Source organism: Ictalurus furcatus, chromosome 28 (assembly GCF_023375685.1).
Source record: "Ictalurus furcatus strain D&B chromosome 28, Billie_1.0, whole genome shotgun sequence".
Lineage (NCBI taxonomy): Eukaryota > Metazoa > Chordata > Actinopteri > Siluriformes > Ictaluridae > Ictalurus > Ictalurus furcatus.
Genome location: NC_071282.1, coordinates 15,398,634 through 15,420,033, shown reverse-complemented (window position 1 = coordinate 15,420,033; position 21,400 = coordinate 15,398,634). Strand labels below are relative to the sequence as shown.

The window sequence follows — 21,400 nt, the reverse complement described above, 5'->3', positions numbered from 1 at the left end:
AACCTTAAATCTAAAAGTTAACCCCGCCTACTGGCACAATTCACGCGAGCTTGCTGCTTGCACGAGTGCACACTTTTGAGAAAAGACCACAGAAGACAAGACCAGACGCTAGAGTAAGGCCACATTTCAGTGTTATTTATTTATCTATTATTTATGTTTCATTGACACAGGAATAATATGTGTTACTGTTTCGTGCAGTTTTGTTTTGTTTGGCGTTTCGCAAAATCAGCGCCATTACTAGAAGACTTCAGCTAGAAAAATTAGGTCAAGTATTAACGTTAATAGATATAAAGTTTTGGGTTATATGTTAAACCCATAAAATCATACTCTACAGTAAGTCTTTTGCACTGGACTGTACTTTTATTTATTTATTTATGTTTGTTTGTTTGTTTGTTTGTTTGTTTTACTGAAAATGTCAACAGTCCCAAATATTTCTGATGAAAAATCAATAAAAACAGGAAGTGTTAACACTAGAGGTATTGTCATCCATCATGGAAAACGCTTTTTTTTTTTAAATAGTGTAATTATTTTTCATCAGTAATGTTATGTAGGATATATTGTATGGAGTTGCTGTATTATTATTATTATTATTATTATTATTATTATTATTATTATTATTAAACATTGTGGTGTGTTGGATTGAAATCGAGAGAAAGCCTTACCCCTAGGAAGTTGTTTATTTCCAAATATAAATATATCTATCAATATTTTCCAAGTTGAATCAATCTACAAAACTAGTAAAGAATGCATTAAATCTACATTTTAAAAGAACCGCTTTGGTTTCTGATATATAAATATGATGGTACTTTTATGGCTAATGTGCCAATTTTTAAAAACTATTTTTTCGTAATTTCTAGAATTATTCTGTGCTGCCATTATTAAAAGGGGTTGTGAATGTTTGTACAATGAAAGGGGTGTAAAAAATGTGAGAAGGTTTGCTTTAAGGCTCAGTGAGCAAATGTGTGATGGGAGGAATGCTTGATTAGTAAAGCCGTCTCGCATGCATGCACATGGAATTTGAAAGAACAGATACAACTCCGTTCTGGGCTTAAGGATCTTTTACAAGTAGGATTTATAGTTTTGGTGGAGGAAAAAAAAAAGATTTCGGTGTCGGTTATAAGCATTTATTTTGACAAATTTTTGCTGAGAAGGTTTTTGCAGGATGTTTAGTAAACGATAACTCTCCTGTTTTTATCTTCAGGACAATGGCGCAGGCGGCGGACTCCATCCTGCACAGCGGCTACTTCCACCCCACTCTCAGATATTGGCAGACGTGTGCATCAGATCTCAGGCCTGACAATCTCATCTACCCCATCTTCATAACGTAACACAGTCCTGCTTCTATATGTGTGCATAGTATATATGTTCTCAGAAGCTGCATTTTTTTTTTTGTCTTAAAAAGCGTCTCGTGTGCAAACCACTGTTTATATCTGCTATAACGTAAGTGATAACAAGAACTAACCTGTCTGACGTTCCATAATATTAAATATAACATAACTGCTTTAATGGCGTGGTTTAATATTCTTTAAGAAGTTGTAATAGTTGATCAGTTGCTGAGGTATAAGAGGAATAAATCACCTTCAGGGTGGTAAGAATAAGTCTGCTGTGCATTGGGCCACATCACACGACCTCCTTGGCGATTATTTCCTATAACAGCATGCCGCTTACACGCTACATTAAAACGCATTTGTGCTAAACGAGTGTTGTCTTTACACAGTGACAGTCCTGATGCAGTGGAACCTATTGCAAGCCTGCCAGGTCAAGCAAGGTAACGTTCGTCGTCGCTGAAAATACTAGTTATTTCCTCGTATTGTCTTTTTTTATTTATTGTCACGTCCTGATGACTTTAGTTTGATAGAACATTTTAAAAAGTGCGAACCACTGATTAGAATTTGTAGCATAGTAAAGTTTGTTGGTTGTCATTCAGAAATAAAATTTATCGTGCACAAATGTGTTTTTTTTGTTGTTGTTGTTGTTTATCTTTATTAATGCGTTATAGATGTTATAGTTGTAGAGTAGGTTAAGGTTGAGTATAGGTCCAGGCTGGAGAGTGTAGATAAGCTGGACGCTGGGTGGATCCCGTGCCAGCCCTTGTGAGACGAAGATAATAAAAAAAAATAAAAGAGATTCTTTTTGTTCTTCGTTTTTAAAGAACACACCCTGTTTATTACATCCACGTTTCAACAGCCAAACTAAATCCATTCTGTCATTCCAATAATATGAGTACGAGAGAGATGATATTTATAGTCATGTGACTCCCTGTCAGTCCAATGGCTTCTCTTCCTTCGTAATTCTAGAAAGTAGACTGCTTTATAGTGAGTTTGAGATTTGTGTTTGTTTTTACTAGACAGGAGTTTAATCAAACGCCAGAAAGTAAAGTTTTTTAGTAAAGTTGTATGTAAATGTTGAAGCCAAACTGAACTCAAATGTTTCGCCGGATTTCCAAACGTTTCAGAAACGCCGATTTCCACTGTACTTGCGTACGTGTGTTGATCAGCTATAACGTTCCAAGCGTGTTCCTGACACAGCTCAATTGCATGTAGTGGCATCTACAAAACTCCATACAAGGTGAAGTGCACAGCCAGCTGGGAGCACGAAATGAGCAATGAGCGTAAAGACTGAAAAACAGAAGTGGAAGTTATTTTGACTCACTTCTATACCAATAACAATATTTAATAATGTATCGTATTAAATAATAATAAGAGATCCTTCATCAGCTGAGGCATTTGTTTATGGTTTACGACTACGCGCAGACTAGGGCTGGGCGATATATCGATATTGATAAATGATTACGTGATACACTTTTCTAAGATATCGTCGGTATGGTGATGTATGTTTTTTTTTACGTTGTTAATAATTACAAATTAAACGCTACTCAATGGATGCCGTTGATTTGACGTGATTTACAAAAAAAAATCAACATACTCTCCTTTGTTTTTGAAGGTATTGAAGAAAACTATCGTCAACCTCCATTTAATGTTTTTTGTTTCTTTACTGCTGTTTTGCAGACAGATTGTTAGCTAAATTATATATCGTGATACTCATCGTGTATCGTAGAAATGTCCTCAAATATCGCGATATTGTCATATCGCCCAGCCCTAGCACATACAGACCCGCCCGTCCTCCGTCTATACGGAATGATTTGTTTTATTCGTCTTAATTTATGGTTTTGTGTCGGCTCACTTTCTTTCTTTCTTTTTTTAAAAAAATATATCCTTTATTAATGCCAATAATATGAAATGACTGGTTGTCACAAAATAATCTCACTGGTGTTCTTAGTTCCTGACCGAGTGAACTAGCATGAGTATGTGTTTTTGACCGAGACAAAGCTTCTATAAGTCACTCTGGATAAGGGCGTCTGCTAAATGCTGTAAACAGCATAAAAATACGCGATTTAAACTCGACAGTATATTCCAAATATAAAAGTGCGGTCTTCTAATGCGTTAATTTACGCACACTAAATAGCACGAGTAGGATATTGAACTTTTTTTGGTAATACCGGATTTCTTGTGTAAACGCTCATATGAACAATTTACGAATAAATCTGTACGTATCCGACTTGATAAAGGAGGCCTATTGAATGTATATTTTTTATTATATTTTATTTCAGGATATAGTTTTCTACTGTAGGTAAAAGGCAGTGTGCCTGAGCAGGGAATAAATGAAATTATGAAGCATTATGATTTCTAGTGATAACCCTGTGTTACATGTCACCGCTTGCAGATACGGTATTAATAAGCTAGAAGGTATGCTGCGTCCGCTTGTGGAAAAAGGCTTGAAATGCGTGCTGATTTTTGGAGTTCCTGCCAAAATCGCAAAGGTGCGTAAAGTAAGACTTTTCCATTGCACTAGCAGGATTTTATACCATTTCTAAAGATCCTGATACATCTGATCTGTTTTTTCTTTCAGGATGAGCGAGGCTCTGGGGCTGACACCGACGACACTCCTGCTGTTCAAGCTGTGAAGAAACTTCGAGCTCTGTTCCCTAATCTGCTGCTGGCTTGTGACGTGTGTCTCTGTCCTTACACGTCACACGGTCATTGTGGTCAGCGTGCTTTTCTTCATCGTGTGAACAGTGTGATGGACTGTCCCTGTGTTGCAATTGTAGAAGATCTGATCTCTCTCTCATTTTTCCTCTAAAGGGATCCTACGTGACGATGGCACCCTGGATAACGCAGCGAGTTGTATGAGGCTGGCAGAGGTGGCGTTGGCGTACGCACGTGCTGGTTAGTTTTCAAAGCGTTGGAACTGTTATACCTGGAACTCTACTATTATTCTTACTACATCCGTACCTCTCTGTCTATCCAGGTTGCCACATTATCGCTCCGTCTGACATGATGGACGGACGGATTGCAGCCATTAAGCAAGCACTCATATCCAACGATCTTGGCAACAAGGTAGCTGTTCTAGAGATCTAGTTACCAGATCCACCCTTTACATATTTTGTCTCTAGTGATCTATTTCTGTTTTGACTAAAAATCTTGGAATGCTTTGCATAAAAGTAAAAAAAAATTATACTAAGAATAAAACAATAACTACTATGTACACACAATAACTACTATGATATAATATCGATATTGTAATAAATTGTGTCACGAGTTATCGTGGAAATCTTTTTAAAATAACCGATTAGAAGCTGCTGATGTAACTTACTGTAAATTTTATTTATTTATTTATTTTAAATAGATTTTCTTCTTATGAGTGTTAAATATTTTTTATTTAGTTTTTTGTAAATACGTTTACATTTTTTATTTTTTTAATATAAAAATGAATAACATTTTTGTAGACATTAATTAAAAGTATCATTGAACAGATCTCATTTATTTATTTTATATTTTATTTTGCTTTTAATTACTGGCCGTTTTGTGAGCAAAACTACATATCGTGATACCGTAGAAATTCCTTTTGAGAATTATGATATGATATTTTTGTGACGTCGCCTGCCCTTCGGTTGAAGAAGTTAAAAAGATAATGGATCAAAACAAACTTGATTAAAGGTGTTAGTACAACAGTTAATAAATAATATTAATAAAACAATCCACAATACTATAGCCAGTGTACAGGTGTTAAAGAACTCGCACGAATATTTTATTAGTTGCACGCATGGCAAAATGCAGCTGATGAAATCGCATCTCCTCCGTAGGTTTCGGTGCTGAGCTACAGTGCAAAGTTTGCTTCCTGTTATTACGGCCCTTTCAGGTATCTCACGTATTCTACCTCTAATTTTGCGCTCTGATTCTGTATCATCAACTAACTCTTTCCACACTTCCCAGTTTTGTGAGATCTCATGCTCCTCCAGCAAGTCTTAACACTTATACACCGATCAGCCATAACATTAAAACCACAGAAGGGAAAAACATTGATTATATTGCTACAGTGGCACCTTTCGAGCAGTGGGATATATTCAGCAGCAAGTGAAGAGTCCGTTCTCAAAGTTGATGTGTTGGAAGCAGGAAAAGTGGGCAAGAGTACTGATCTAAGCGACTTTGACAATGCACATGCTGACCTCTCGCCACTAATGAAAGAGCCTACAATGGGCATGTGAGCATCTGAACAGGATCATGGAGCAATGCAAGAAGGTGGCCTGGTCTGATGGATCCCTTTCTCTTTTGAGGGGAAGAGATGGCACCAGGATGCACTATAGGAAGAAGGCAAGCCGGTGGAGGCAGTGTGATGCTCTGGGGAATGTTCTGCTTGGAAATCTTGGGTCCTGGCATTCATGTGGATGTTACTTTGAGACGTACCACCTACCTAAACATTGCTGCAGAACAAGTACACCCCTTCATGGTAACAGTGTTCCCTAACGACAGTGGCTTCTTTCAGCAGGATAATGCACCCTGTCACACTGCAAACATTGTTCAGGAACGGTTTGAGGAACATGACACAGAGTTCAAGGTGTTGACCTACACATGTTAAGCAGGTGGTTTTAATGTTATGGCTGATCTTTAATGTTTAGCAGGTCTGAAATGCTCATTTCAGTATTTTTATTGGTCAATCTCACACACACACACACACACACACACACATGCCCCTTCAATTTCATTTCTTCCCCACAGCTTGAATACCTCTGATCTAACTGAATGTTTCAACTGTTTTTGTGTGATATAGTTTATTTAGAAATCAAATATAATTGTTACAGGGATGCCGCTCAGTCCAAGCCAGCTTTCGGAGACAGGCGATGCTATCAGCTGCCCCCTGGTGCCCGAGGGCTTGCTCTGCGAGCCTGTGTACGTAAAATTTGATAAAAAATAAAACGTCTTTGAATAGGTTTAGGATGATCAAGTATGCAATGTGCAAATACTATGTAACTAGACTCACTGTTTTCATGATTCTCTAGGAGCGAGACGTAAAAGAGGGAGCCGATATGCTGATGGTGAAACCTGGACTGCCTTATCTTGATATTCTGAGGGAGGTTAAGGATAAGGTGTGTATTTCTGGCAGACACTAATCACAAGCATGAAGACTATTTATGGATAATTCTTCAGCTGAAGTTGTTTTCAGTTTCATTTTTATATCGATCTCGAATTGAATTCTGGAAGTTATGTTACAAAGTGATTAAAGGGGAACTCTAGTGTTTTTCAATTCAGCCTGTATCTACTGCATCCCCTGTATTGTGGGGGGAAAAAACAAAACGCTTACTACAATCTCACTTGTAATAGAAATCTAAGGGCAGTTGTCGAAATGTGTCAATAAACAGTTAATATATGAATATGTACCAAATTCAAATCTAAACGTCTTACACTCTAACACTGAAAAGATTAGGAATTAGGAAAATATCTTGCCAAATCTGTTTTTGTGGGGTTGTTTTTTTTCTCCTGGAGAATTATAGTAAATAAATTCTAATTAGTCATGTTTTTCCAAAGGTTTTGCAGCATCAGATGCACACAACAATGTAACCACTCATTCTTCTCTCTGGAAAAAGTGACTTAGTGTACAGATTTCTTTCTTTTTTTTTTTTTTAATTCAACAAAAATATATTTTAAATAAATGTTTGACACAATTTAACGACTGCCCTTAGACTTCCATTATAAGGTAAGCTCGGAGTAAACGGGTTTCTGTTCTTTTCTTAATACAGAGAAATATGTCGGTTCTTATCTGTAGTAATCACGCGTACCTTACAGGTGTGATCAAGTTGAATAACTTTGGAGTATTCCTTTAATAAGTGCAATATGCAGAGTATGAGTTTCTTTGGTTTCATTGGTTAAGAAAGGATGTAGAGTTTACATTTTAGACTTGCAGGGCACATGTTTCCATTCACGTTGCACTAAAGAATTTTCTGACATTTATTTATATTGCGGTCCTCCTGTCCAGCACCCTACACACCCGCTGGCGGTGTACAACGTGTCCGGAGAGTTTGCGATGCTGTGGCATGGAGCACAGGCCGGCGCTTTTGACCTGCGTACGGCCGTCCTGGAATCCATGACCGCTTTCCGTCGGGCAGGTGAGACTAAGAGCTACACTTTTACACTGTTCAGTCTATGTGATAGAATGAACACAGAGCCTAAAACATTTGTGATCTGTCCGGACTTCACCAAATATTACAGGAACCCTGACTGGAAGAGCTGTATTCATTTCAATGTATCAGAATGGTTCAGATCATCTAATTTCCTCCATAACCACAGATTACTACTTCGTCTGATTTGTTTCGGCTACATGCTGCCAAGAAGAACACCATCTCACGTTGTATGAAACCCCATGTAGGGAACAAAACGCCTGAGGTGTCAGATCTCACCAGTTTAATTCTCAGATTTAGCTGATGCGAGTGTTACGTGTTTATTTACATGAAATTCCCTGCTTTAATGGATTTTATACCACAGCGAGGTTGAATTCTTGATTGTGATTGGTCAGAAGGGTGCGAGGCAAATCAAAGGGTTATATCACTGCACTCGTTTTAAGATGTTGTTTCTATAGCAACAGCTTACATGTAAACTTCTATGCAGGACCATGTACAAGCAGGCGTTTTATGGGAGTCATGGGTGTCCGAGATAAAGCTTAGTTCAGCACTTATTTACAGTATGTGTCACTCAGCAATGGAAATAACGACAAAATGTCGGATGGTTGATTTGTTACTATGCCGTACCTCGCTGTCTGGAGGTAATTTGTTAAGATGACCACAGTCATGTTGTATCTGTGTACAAAATAGCCAAATGCTTTTCTTAAATTTGAATACTTCTGGTTTTTATTTATTTATTTATTTCCAGGAGCGGACATCATCATCACTTACTACACTCCTCAGCTGCTCACGTGGCTTACAGAGTGACGTGCCGCCCGGCTCTCGTGGATTGGTTCTGATTTATTCCAAAGGGCATTAAGAGTCGATGATGCAGAGAGATGATTATTTTTACATTCTAGTACTTTGAAGGAAAAACATACAATGTAAATCCTGTGTATCATCATTTAGCCACGTCGATTAAAAAAACGTAAATATAGCAAATGAACTCATTCAGCTATGACAGCTCGCTATCGTAACACTGATGATACTTATTTGATGCTTTTGCCGATTTCTTTCTTTTTCTTTTTATGAGTACTTTCCGCTTTCTAAAATCTATATACAGTTCACAAATTATATTTAAATGTGAAATTACGGGTTCGGTTGCTTTCATGTCAGTTCTGTCACTGGAATAAACACTGTTTTGTTTTGTAATGTGATAAAGTAGCATGGGATATTCATAGATACATCTACAAGTTTGGATCCAGTATGGATTATACACTCGGTAGCACTTTTATTATGGACAGCTACTTTGTAGCTACACACTTTAACCATTCTTTTGGGTAAACTTACCATATATGCATGCAGTAACTGTAGTCCATGTGTTGCTGTACACAATTTAACACAGAACGTCAGTTCACACGGCTGCCATTGTTTTACTCTTCGTCTCTATTTTTTTCTTTGCCCAAATAAGGCATAAACCCAATAGAGATCAATGGAAATCCCACAATTACACCACAAAGACTCTATTCTATATTGTAAATGATAATCTACAAATATATCATATTCGTAGACACTTGCAAATGTTTGTATGGTAGTCATACTCATGGAAAACAAGAAAAAAAAGGCAAATAGGCTGTTTATTCACTGTCTTACTGCCTCGTGTCACATTTTATTGATCTATGTTGTAATTATAGATATAGGGCATTCGTTTTCTTGGTCAGATGAAACTGGCAGCATGTACAGAACAAGTTAACATTACTTATGCTTGTTTTTAACTTAGTTAAAAATTAGTGAGACTACCATTCAAATTCAAATGACCAATTAAGCTTACAATGGATATAAAAAGTCTACACACCCCTGTTAAAATGGCAGGTTTTTGTGATGTAAAAAAAAAAAATGAAACCAAGGTAAAGAACTTTTTCCACCCTCAATGTGCAATTACAATGCATAAAAATTAACTGAAAAACAATCAAATATTTCAGGGAAAAAATAGTTGGGAAACAGTTACAATAGCCTGGTTGCGTAAGTATGCACACCCCTTTGTTGAAGTACCTTTTGATTTTATTACACCACTCAGTCTTTTTGGGTAAGAATCTATCAGTGTGGCACATCTTTGACGTGCCAGTATTTTTCCACTCTTATTTGCGAAAACATTCCAGATCTGTCAAATTGTGGGAGCATTTGTTGGATTCAAGTCTGGGTTCTGGCTAGGTCAAAACATTGACATTTTGGTTTAGCCATTCTTTTGTTGATTTGGATGTATGCTTTGGGTCATGCTCATGCTGAAAGGTGAAATTTATTTTTATCTTCAGCTTATTAGCGGACACCTGAATGTTGTGCTCTAAAACAGCTATTCATGATTCCTTCCACCTTGATAAAAGCTCCAGTTCTGGAAAGAAAAGAAAAGCAGCCCTAACACATGATGCTGCCACCACCATGCTTCACTGTGGGTATGGTGTTACTTTTGGTGGTGCTTTTTTTTTTTTTTTTTTGGACCCTATTCAGTTTGCAAGCATAAAAGTGCAAAGTAAAAGCATTAACTTTTCAATCTTGCCTTTTCCATTTAGTTATAACCATGATCAAGCAGGAAATAAATATGTAATAATGTGATTTGGCAATTTTCTTTACTTCCATAATCACAGATTGTGTTTGTGTGGAAAACAAAATTATAAATGAAGTAAATCCATCATCATCTTTTTTTTTTAAGTTCGTGCAGGACCTTTGCGGAGAGATATGGTAAAAATTTGCACTTTATATTTTAATTATGAAGCATTTTTAATGAATAAAGTGAGCTCTGTTTGATGAGTCGTCGGTAGATTAGACCATCCTGAATATAACATTAGCAGGTTTCCATGTTCGACTTGTTTGGCCTGGGAGCGGCGGAGTAAAGAGATATTACACATTATTGGTACAGTAACCGGCGTTTGACAGGTAAGACAGTAACATTATTGACAGACTATCTGACCAATCAATACGTTAATATGTATATATCTTAAATATGGTTATTGTGTACTACCTAATAAACTAACTACCTAGCGTAATATTGTAGCGGGTTAGCGGTGTTTTTAGCATGTAGCTAACATGATAGTTTTGGCTGTGAGAAAACGCGGCGCTAAATAGGATGAATTGGGCGTTTGTATGCGTGTTGTAGATTTGGTTCTTTAAAATATGTTGATATTTTATGCACTTTTTCAAAAATTTGTATACAGTGTGTTGTTTTAGCTAGTTAGGTGGTGTCGCTAGCTAACGGTACACAGCAACCTTAAAGTGGTGAGCCTATATACGAGATTTTACGGTAACAGGGAAGGGGAAAAGTCTCACTCGTCTACTATAATACTTGCATATATTTTCTTATTCAGTACTGTATGTAACTTTTTTCCTCCCGTAGAATGAAATGCCTATTTTGCACTATGATGTTAGTATGCGAGTTTAGTCAACGCGCACAAACTATTGCAAAGCCATATAAGGCATGCTATGCACTCAATGAATCAAATCGATCAATGAATCAATGACGGACTCGATGAATTAATGAATCAAACAATGAATGAATCGATCACGGACTCGATGAATTAATGAATCAAACAATGAATGAATCGATCACGGACTCGATGAATTAATGAATCAAACAATGAGTGAATCGATCACGGATTCGATGAATTAATGAATGAAACAATGAGTGAATCAATCACGGACTCAAAAGTATCAATGAACGATTATTTTTTTTGCTTGTCCTCTCTTAATATGTGCTTCTTAATATAATATCAACTCATCATATGGAAGTAAATCTCAGATATTAAACACTGAGGTCAATAAAAAACAAATAACGTTAAGTAGAAATAATAAATTGTATGTTAAGGAAAAGGAAGTCACTTTGTAATTTTATAAAAAAGCAAACTTAAGGAAATGCAAAATACAGTGTTTTCTTGCATTTAATGTTCATTAAAAACTTATAATTTCTTCATTATTAATTTGGGATTCTTGTTTACATTAGAGTCGGTGTTTGTTACGATAAAACCCAAGCTTCCGGTTTATTAAATGACGTTTTAAACGCATCCCAAATGGCCATTAATTTCGACCCCTACAAAGTGACTCTCGTAGTTCTCTTTATGAAGGCTGTATAGGCTTTGAAGGGAGTAGGGAGTAGGGATGATCATGTCAAAATGAAACACAGTCACCGACCACAGGTTCTGGTTTTTCTCCTGTACCGTAAAAATCCATATATACGCGCACATGATTTGGACCGCTGTAGCCTTAACTGGTTATGCTAGCTAGTTGCTCCTATCTAATGTGATAGGAGCCTCGTTATTTATAACACGTCTTTTATTTATCTAGTATAAACGAAGTACACAACAAAGTATTGTGCTGTCTAGATTACTGTATAACTAGTTAGCATGTCGCTCAAGTTCTTTTTCCACCATGTTTTTTAATGAGTGCCATTACTAGCTGCACCCCCCCCCAAAACTTTGTTTTATAATAAACACTGAGATATTGCTGATTCAATTCTTCAGCAGTGTTGCCAGGTCTGCTAAAGAAGCCCAGAATAAAAATAATTAATTATTAGTATTCCCTTCCAAAGCAACATGACTACAAGGGTTGGAAAACTTGATGTTTTATTCTAATTGAGTATGATTCTAAGCAAAAATAATGTTTCATGTATGAGTAGATCTCATAAACAAACAAACAAAAAGCTGTGGGTTGATGCTGGATTTACGTTACAGGCCACAATGTGACCATGAGCTATGGCAAGGTCAATTTGCTCAACAAGCTGTTAAAAGGCATCTTTGTGCTTGTCTATCAGTATCCAGTCCACAGGCGCAAACATTCACTGATGCTCAAGAAGGCAACACGATACATTAAGAGCCAGGGGGTGTAAACTTTTGAACAGGATGATCGGTGTATATTGTTATTTACATGTTTTCCAGAAGACAATCTAATATCTTATGTAGCTTCTGAAGGGCAGAACTAAATGAAAAAAATAACATCTTTAAACAAAATAATAACAATTTACACCGATCATCCTGTTCAAAAGTTTACACCCCCCTGGCTCTTAATATATCGTGTTGCCTTCTTGAGCATCAGTGAATGTCTGCACCTTTTGTAATAGTCATGTACGTGTCCCTCGGTTGTCCTCAGTGTGAAACGATGGATCTCAACATTATATAGCCACGGATGGAAAGCAGTCAAATGTGTAGAAAATGCTGGAAAAGCAAACAATGTGCAGGACCTGGAGGATTTTTCTGAAGAACAGTGGGCAGTTTAACTGAATCCATATGGATATTATGTAGTCAGTGTAATTTTATTCAAGTCTGTGTTTTTGTCAATGTGTAACCATCTATGTGGATGTTTTTATGGATATAGGTATGATACCAACAAATTTCCGCCCTGTGACAAACAGAATGGACAATAAAGTTAAGCTATATTAATGTAACATTTCAATTCGATAACCGGCACAGCACCTTTTATTAAATCCTAGTGGAGCATAACGAATGGTGGCATGCTGCTGTTTCAGGATGTCAGGATGGCGAGCGTTGCCGGACACCTGCCGGACAGCCTGGTGCTGGAGATCTTCCTGCGTCTCCCCCATGCGACGGTGCTGAACGCCGGCCTGACGTGTCGCCAGTGGTTCGCTGTCTCTAGAGACGAGTTCCTGTGGAGGGAGCTGTTCTATAGCTACTACCGTATCCCACGCGCTGTACCTCGCCACCCAGGTACTGCAGCCAGGCAGAGTATGCCAAATGAGCATTCAAACAAACTGCATCCTTCATTTGGGCCTATTGGTCATTGAGACCATTTTTATTATCATAACAAGCATATTAACAAATACAGTCAGATTCTACGACCCTGGTGCAGTATACAAGAAAAAAAAGAAAAAATGTACACATTTTGGAGCACAATGTACAAAACTATTCACATACATGGATATCTTCATTAAGATCATATATACAGATTGTCCCAAAAGTCACCACTATATTAAGGGTTTCATAGCAATACGGGATGAATACTTATATACGCAATAACAGGTATTACGTCCGTTTCAGTTCAAGGTCGTAACGCTATGAAATGTATTTGTGCTCGGCAGCGGCCGTGTCTTGGTACAGGGAGTTTAAACGGCTCTATGACTGCATTCCCTGTGTGGAGGTACAGACTCTGAGGGAGCACCATGACCAGGTTCTGCATTTGGCCTTCTCTCATAGCGGACATCGCTTCTCGTCCTGCTCCAAAGATTGCACCGTCAAGGTGAGATTCAATCTCTGCGACAGAAAATACACTACATGACAGAAAATAAATTATAAATCATTACATGGGGGTACACACTCATTTTTAATGCACAGTCGATATTCTGAGCATGGGCCGATGCTGATCCGATAATGACAGTGGTGTAGCCAGGAATGAATTTCAGTAGGGAAGAGGAAATATGCTAAATAAAATTACTGCTTGATGTAATACTGTGTGACACAGTCATCCGTTTTGGAAGGATGCCCTATGGCTGTAGAGGCAGTGGTGGAATTCAGAAATTAAATCAGTCGTTTAATGACTTATCTACCCTTTACCGATTTCACCATATCGGTAACATTATTGTGCATTCATACCTTTGTGACATTTTCACTGTAAAATGGTTAAAATAACATGGTAGTAATAGGGGAAAATGACGTCTTACTTTACAAAAGCTACCCCTCTTTATACCGATCTCCTCAGTAGATCTGCTTTACGCAAATATTGACTCCAAGTACCGATAGACCGTGTTGGATTAGTTTATCGCTAAAGTAAAAGCCAGAAAACTTTGCCGACTTGGCTAAGAAATAATAAAAGTTATTCCACACCAAATATTTAGACTCATTTTGAGAACTTACTAGTTTCATAAGGAAATTAACATCCGGCTCCATTCTGTTTTAAAATGCAGGAGGGAAAGAAGCACACCTCACAGATTTTCCTAGCTTCTTGTGACACTTACTAGGCAACAGGGCATTAATATTTATACACAGTTCTTTCCCTTTGCTGTGCTAGCTTTGGGACACCGAGCGCCCCGATGGCACCATCTCTCTGGTGCACAGCTCCAGCATGCGTAAGTTTAACTGGGGCTACACGCAGTTCTCCCAGTTCAACAGCGATGACACTCTGCTGCTGGTTTCGGGGGTCTACCTGGGACCACACCACTCCTCCTCTGGAGAGATCGCAGTCATCAGTTTAGGTGAGAAACCCTCAACGCTCAACACACTCTTTAATCTAATGCTAGTTAACTATTAACAGCTGTTCTTCTATTAAACCCTGGTCTTAACCCAACACGGTCCCTACCAAAAAAAAATATCCAACTCTTGGGAACGGAGAAAGTATTGGCTAGTAATTATCGCTCAGAACAGTGTGTAAAACGAAGACGTGTAAATAATGAGTATATTTTAACGACCTCAAGAATCATCTCAACCAGCGCTTTCTCTCAAATGCTTTCTGTACTATACACCGATCAGCCATAACATTAAAACCACCTGACGGATATTGTGTAGGCCCTCCTTGTGCCTCCAAATCAGCTCTGATCAGTCGAGGCTTGGACTCCACAAGACCTCTGAAGGTGTGCTGCGGTATATGGATGATAACAAGATGTTAGCAACAGAGGTTTAGCTTTGAGAGGTGAGGCCTCCATGGATCCGACTTGTTTGTCCATGACATTCCACATATGAATGATCGGATTGAGATCTGTTGAATTTGGAGGCCGAGTCAACACCTTGAACTCTTTGTCTTGTTCCTCAAACCGTCCCTGGACAATATTTAGCAGTGTAGTAGGGCGCATTATCCTGCTGAAAGAGCCCACTGTCATTAGGGAACACCGTTGCCAGGAAGGGGTGTACTTGATCTGCAACAGTGTTTAGGTAGGTGGTACGTGTCAAAGTAACATCCACATGAATGCCAAGACTCAGAGTTTCCCAGCAGAACATTACCCAGATCATCACACTGCCTCCGCCGGCTTGCCTTCTTCCCATAGTGCATCCTGGTGCCGTCCACATGACGTAAACAAAACATCATTCATCAGACCTGGTCACATGTTTAACATTCAGGCCACATCACACGTCGGTGGTTTTAATGTTCCGGCTAATCGATGTATGTATTTTCACCCTTTATTAATGCACCTGATGTTATGTTTGATTCTGTAGAGAACTACACGTTGCTCTCGCGAGTGAGGAACAAGCCCTATGATGTTTTTGGGTGCTGGCTAAACGAGACTCATCTGATTTCTGGCAACCTGCATTGGATCGGCAACATGACCTCGTGCACCGTGCTTTGGCTCAACAAAGCTTTCCAGGTCTGACCTTCAAATCTTGTACTGTATGTGTACTTTCACAATGTCAAGCACATTTTCACCAAGGTTATGATCTACTGAAGAGAGTAAAGCTGCGGTGCTAATCGGAATGAGTAGATTTTTCATGCCCAGGCTATTTGTTTTTTTTTTTTTGTTTGAGGGACAAGTAAGATTAACATTGTTTAACAATGGAAAATAAAAAAAAAAATCTACTCTTTATTGGCTTGTGCAATACAATCATGTGTCCAGCATGTGATACCTAAATGGTAAATGGTGTGCACTTACATAGCGCTTTTATCCAAAGCGCTTTACACTGTGTCTCATTCACCCATTCACACACACACTCACACACCAATGGTAGCAGAGCTGCCATGCAAGGCACTAACTTGCCATTGGGAGCAACTTGGGGTTCAGTGTCTTGCCCAAGGACACTTTGGCATGTGGAGTCATGTGGGCCGGGAATCGAACCGCCAACCCTACGATTAGTGGATAACCCGCTCTACCACCTGAGCCACAGCCGCCCCTGTTCCATATCTGCTTATTATGTACGTAGGTTAAATGTTGATTTATAAATAAAATATAGACAGTTTGCTGTCTGTCTCTCCAGGACATCGAGTCTGAAAACGTCAACGTGGTCAAGCGACTCTTCAAGATCCAGAACGTCAACGCCAGCACCATTCGCACGGTGATGGTGGCCCACTGCCGACGGCACGACACGCCCGACCTGCTGCTCGACTACGAGGCGCAATCTCAGGCCCAAGCGCGAGCCCAGCAACAACACAACGGAGAATCCCAACACCACCAGCCACTGCTTTTCAACTTGGGAGCGTCGGACAGCGAGGAAGATGACTACGAGAGAGACGAAGAAGGCGAAGAGCATGCTGAAACGAGGCACTCTGTCCACGTGCCCCATGTCAACCCATCCAGACCGGAGCACATCAGACATGTGGGTATTGAGTTTTTCTCCCGTTGTAACTGGGAATAACAGTGAGGGCAATGATTATATATTATTCGGTTTGGGGAAACTTCTAGAATCTGTGCTGCAGATTCTGCCTTCGAGTATAAACACGTTCATTGCGTTCTTTTGTTGTTTTCATGTTGTTTTTCCCCAGAGTCTTCAGAGTGGAAGTGCTCACGAGCGTGAACTGGAGGCGCGAGTGGCTCGGCTCATGGGTAGCCGTCGCACCAAAGCGTCCGATCCTAGCCTGGTAGCACCTTCTGCCCCTGGGGAGGGAGAGGACAAGACATACTTACTGTTTACCACAGGCAGCCTAACATACTCACCTCATCAGATAGGTGTGTGGGGGGGGGTTTCTTTTTTCTCTTTGTGTGTTTTTGTCTTTTTATTTTTGGGTGCATTTTCAGACGTGAGTGTGTGTGTTTGTGTATCTGCATGCACGTGTGTCGGATAATTAGCCATGGTTACTTCTTTTAAGTTTACATGCACTGTGTGTGTGTGTTTCAGGTATTAAACGGATCATGCCTGATCAGATGACCACGTGTGGACCTGTACTAGGGGAAGAGCGCAGCGCTGAGGAATTTTTTGATTCGCTAGATCATGTGATTGATATTCACGGCCACATTATTGGCATGGGCTTGTCACCTGACCACAGGTGCGTCCTGAGGCCACAGAGCGCACATTGATTATTTAATTGATCTCAGTTCAGTTGTTTTGTTTTGTTTTCTTTGCAACAAGAATATAATATATATATAATAATGTATAATATATAAAAATAACAGTTCTTTTGTTTGTTTGTTTTTTTACTGCTGTATCTATTGACACAATAAAGCCACTAGGGTGCATCTTGAACATATTTTAGCCTTAAAACCTAGTATAAACACAATACAGACGTGTATGTAAACGTGCCGTGTACGTATTTTGGTTTTTATCAGGTACCTGTACGTGAACAGTCGTGCATGGCCAACGGGCTGCGTGATTTCAGACCCCATGTCTCCTCCGCCCATAGCTGAAGAGATTGACATGCACGTGATCGATCTGAAGAGCCTGCGAGAGGAGCGGCGCAGCCTCCGTGCACACCGAGCCTTCACCCCCAACGACGAATGCTTCTTTATTTTCCTCGACGTCAGCCGTGACTTTGTGGCCAGGTAAATGAGCTTTATTTGTCCTCTCAAAGCAAACCTCACTTCTGATTCTCATTAGAGAAACTTCTAATGTATTACCACAATACTGTTGAAGTCTCAATTCTTGAAGGCCGGGGTGTCAAAACATACGGGCGGGACCAGGTTGATAAAGGATTTAATCCGTTGTGCTGATGCGCTAAATAATAGAAAAAATCTCTGTTCTAAATTCAAATCGTCTTCAAGCCAGAATTGAATTGGTTCAAAAGAAGAGCAAATCTCTGTTATTCCACTAGGGGGCCAAATAGAGCAACATTAAACATGTTTATTTCTTACATCACTCATACAAAGTACTGTTTACTGTGTACAATGACAACTTTTACATTTCTCTGTGTGTATTATTGTCATATTTCAGACAAGTAACGGGAGAGTTGATGTATGTAATTAGCACTCATGTGAGCGTACACATGAAATACATAATCTCAAGAGTTGCAGGTCCGAACATTTGTTGTGTATTATTAATTCCAGAATAAACACAATGCTGTCAAGTAAGCTGTTGGGAAATATATCCTGGCCTTTTTGGCTGTTTGTTACCAAACCTATATGAACGTGTATCATAGAAATGTCTTCAAATGTATTGTGATGTTGTTATTTTATATTGCCCACCACTAGAGGGCAACTGATAGCGGATTTCACCGATACTGATTACTAAGTTGTGCGGTACCTGCCAGTAACCGATTAATCAACCAATTATAGTTTTTAAAATTGATGCTGAATGAAAACACAACATTCAAAGTAAAAATATTGCTGAACTTTATCACGAAAATAAACAGTACTGACTGTACTATGAAAATGTACTGACTTTTTCGAATGAAATATATATATATATATATATATATATATATATATATATATATATATATATATATATATATAACAATAGATATAAATAAATATACATCCAAACTGAACCAAAAAGCAACACTCACAAATAACAAATAAAAATCGAGAGATCCGAAAGAAATCACAAAAAATACTTCAAATAACGCAACAAAATTTGTCAGCGATAGTTTTTATTTCACCTCTAGAGGTCGCTCTCGTACTGTATAACGACAGTGGACCCTTCTCTGCTGCTCACGCAAGGGACACAACCGGTGTGGATTGTTTGCTGATTAATCTGCAAAACTGATCAATCGCTTGACCTCTATCCACCAGTGCAATCTTGGCAGTGATTGGTGCATAGCGGTTAATTTGTGACATCACAAACTATGCCCATATGTAGCTCCACCCCCACATACTGTTTCAAAAAACTTTTTTCAAATATTCAAAAATATCTTAACCTCGTATTCGCCCCTCTTCTTCCACCTCTCTTCTTCTGCAGCGGTGCTGAAGACAAGCACGGCTACATCTGGGACCGCCATTACAACATCTGTCTGGCCCGCCTGCAGCATGACGACGTGGTGAACTCCGTGGCCTTCAGCCCCACTGATCAGGAGCTCCTGCTCTCGGCCAGCGATGACTCCACCATCAAAGTGTGGCGCTCTCCACGCATGGTGCGGCTGGCACGGCGCCCGACTCGAGCCCGTGACCTTCTCGCTTCCCTTCGAGCCCGCCGGAATGCTAACGCTAATTTGAATGGCAAACTCCGAACAGGAAAATCACCTTGAGAACGCGCACGGAGAGCAGGGACACGGTGAAAAACACTCCAGCTTCTAAGATCACGATTGCTTGGTCTCACTTTCACAAAAACGACCACGTTTCTAATACCGTTACGAGTTGGCATGTCTCGGGCGTGACGAGAGGGTCTTTGTGAAAGGAAAGACGCACTCTAGGGGCACAAAAAGAACCTCCAGTAGACGACTTCATAGGAAAATCAGCTCTTGTGCTGCCATTTTTGTTAAACAAATTAAAAAAGGAAAATGTGTCTGCATTTAAAAAACAAAACAAAAAAAAAAGCTCACCAGTGTGTCGTATTTGCTGTGGGTTGGTCCTCTGTAAGCATGTTTTGTTGGAAACCAGACCTTTTTTAAAAAATTTTTTTTAACATGTAACAAAATGATATAAAATATGTCCATTCAGCTCCAGAAGTATTGGCACCCTCCATGAAAACGAGTGCAAAAGTATCCGGATAATGTATTGTTATCCAAACATAAACGTGTCCGTTTTAATGCAGAATTATCGGCACCCCTACGTTTACTGTATGGAAACGTTAACATACTCTTCTTGTAATGTCCATTTAAGCGTCTTTTATTCTTTACTTTGTGTATGGCTGCCATCTTTGTTTCAGGATGAAAGTTGTCAGTAGGGTTCAAATCCAAAGATCGAGATGATGGGATGACTGATGTTATGCTCCCGTGTTGATCTAGATGTATGTTTGTGGAAATTATCTTATTAAGGTCAAGTCAGAACCTCCCGGCGGAGGCAAGCGGGTTTTGCGTTAGCGAATACATGTACTTGGCAGAATTCAGGATGCCATCAGTTTAACTTTTGAGTGGGTTCGGCTGCTTTTTTCTTTTCCGTTTTCCCCAAACATACTGATGGCGTTCATGGCTAAAGACGTAACTCTGAATACAGTGCACAATTGCAGTTCCAGTTAAATTTGGAAAGGGTCAGGAAAGCAGCTTTTGTTATTGAGGTGGCATTCTTCTTTGACTTCCTCAGCTGTTGTGTACAATTGTAAGCAAATCTTAGTACGCATGTCAACGTTTGCACGTTTTCCAATCTACTTCCTGACTTGTACATATGAACAATCATCTCTCTGTCTCTTGTACTGAGCTTAAATGTTACATGTGTGCAATCTCTTATTGTTCAAAGACAGAAGTAGAATCTCTGCAGACTCTGAACATTTTATTTATAGAACTTTTGGAATGACGTTTATTTAAAATAGTTTCGAAGTCAATTTCGGCACGTATGGGTCAACAAAAAAAAAAAGAGAGATTTTCCCTAGAGCAGAGGAATCGTATGTAATATTTTAGACATTCATTTTTGCTGTCCTCATGATGGGCGCCAGTATTTCTGGAGTTGACTGTAGGTGCAGAATGAAGCTATATACATTGAATCCCTTTATTGTCTTTTTAATTAAAGAAACGTCGTATCCAGTGTATGGTGCAATCGCCTTATTTTGAGTTGTACATGTTGAGCAGCAGAAATATCCTGCAGAAATTTAAAAACACCTTAAAAACACATTCTTTTTAAAAAAATAAATAAATAATTTTCTTAATTGCTTAAAAGAAGCATTTACAAATGTGGATTTTAAAACATGTTGGTGGATGTTTTATTCAGGGTGCTTATGTATCTTGAAGTCGTAACCTCAGGTTCCAGTGAACTTTGTAGTTTTAATAAAGAATGCCACTGTGGTGTCGTGTAGACTTCAGGTGGTGTTTTGAACAGTAATATGACCTAATAGTACACTGTATTTGCTGATCCAGATTGAGTTTTATGCCCTCTAGTGCTGCTTGTTCGTCATGGATTTGTCATGTTCTCTAGAATGAGTTCTCCACAATGTCTGAGTGAGTTGAGTGTGTGTACAATGTGACATTTAACCCATTAAAAGTTTTCCCATCACAAGCCATGCAGTTTAACATTTCGTATTTGTGCAT

The 21,400-nt window shown here is 39.0% G+C and overlaps 2 protein-coding genes across 3 annotated transcripts; both read left to right on the top strand.

The window, feature by feature from the left end:
* The first annotated feature begins 20 nt into the window (after positions 1-20).
* On the top strand, positions 21-8,645 carry alad (aminolevulinate dehydratase). Its single transcript, XM_053617654.1, has 12 exons — positions 21-113; positions 1,202-1,324; positions 1,718-1,768; positions 3,724-3,820; positions 3,910-4,045; positions 4,143-4,226; positions 4,309-4,397; positions 5,144-5,199; positions 6,140-6,227; positions 6,338-6,424; positions 7,312-7,441; positions 8,202-8,645. The coding sequence occupies exons 2-12, from the start codon at positions 1,206-1,208 to the stop codon at positions 8,258-8,260; spliced, it is 996 nt and encodes a 331-aa protein (XP_053473629.1). The 5' UTR covers positions 21-113; positions 1,202-1,205; the 3' UTR covers positions 8,261-8,645.
* Positions 8,646-9,127: 482 nt separating this feature from the next.
* fbxw5 (F-box and WD repeat domain containing 5) lies at positions 9,128-21,355 on the top strand. Of its 2 annotated transcripts, none has more exons than XM_053617648.1 (10): positions 9,128-10,363; positions 12,791-13,140; positions 13,512-13,669; positions 14,438-14,621; positions 15,577-15,725; positions 16,330-16,668; positions 16,835-17,018; positions 17,188-17,335; positions 17,616-17,828; positions 19,183-21,355. In XM_053617648.1, the coding sequence occupies exons 2-10, from the start codon at positions 12,927-12,929 to the stop codon at positions 19,466-19,468; spliced, it is 1,875 nt and encodes a 624-aa protein (XP_053473623.1). In that variant the 5' UTR covers positions 9,128-10,363; positions 12,791-12,926; the 3' UTR covers positions 19,469-21,355. The 2 variants fall into 2 exon arrangements, with proteins under 2 accessions (XP_053473623.1, XP_053473624.1); XM_053617649.1 differs by having other exon boundaries at positions 9,129-10,363; positions 12,942-13,140.
* Positions 21,356-21,400: the final 45 nt, after the last annotated feature.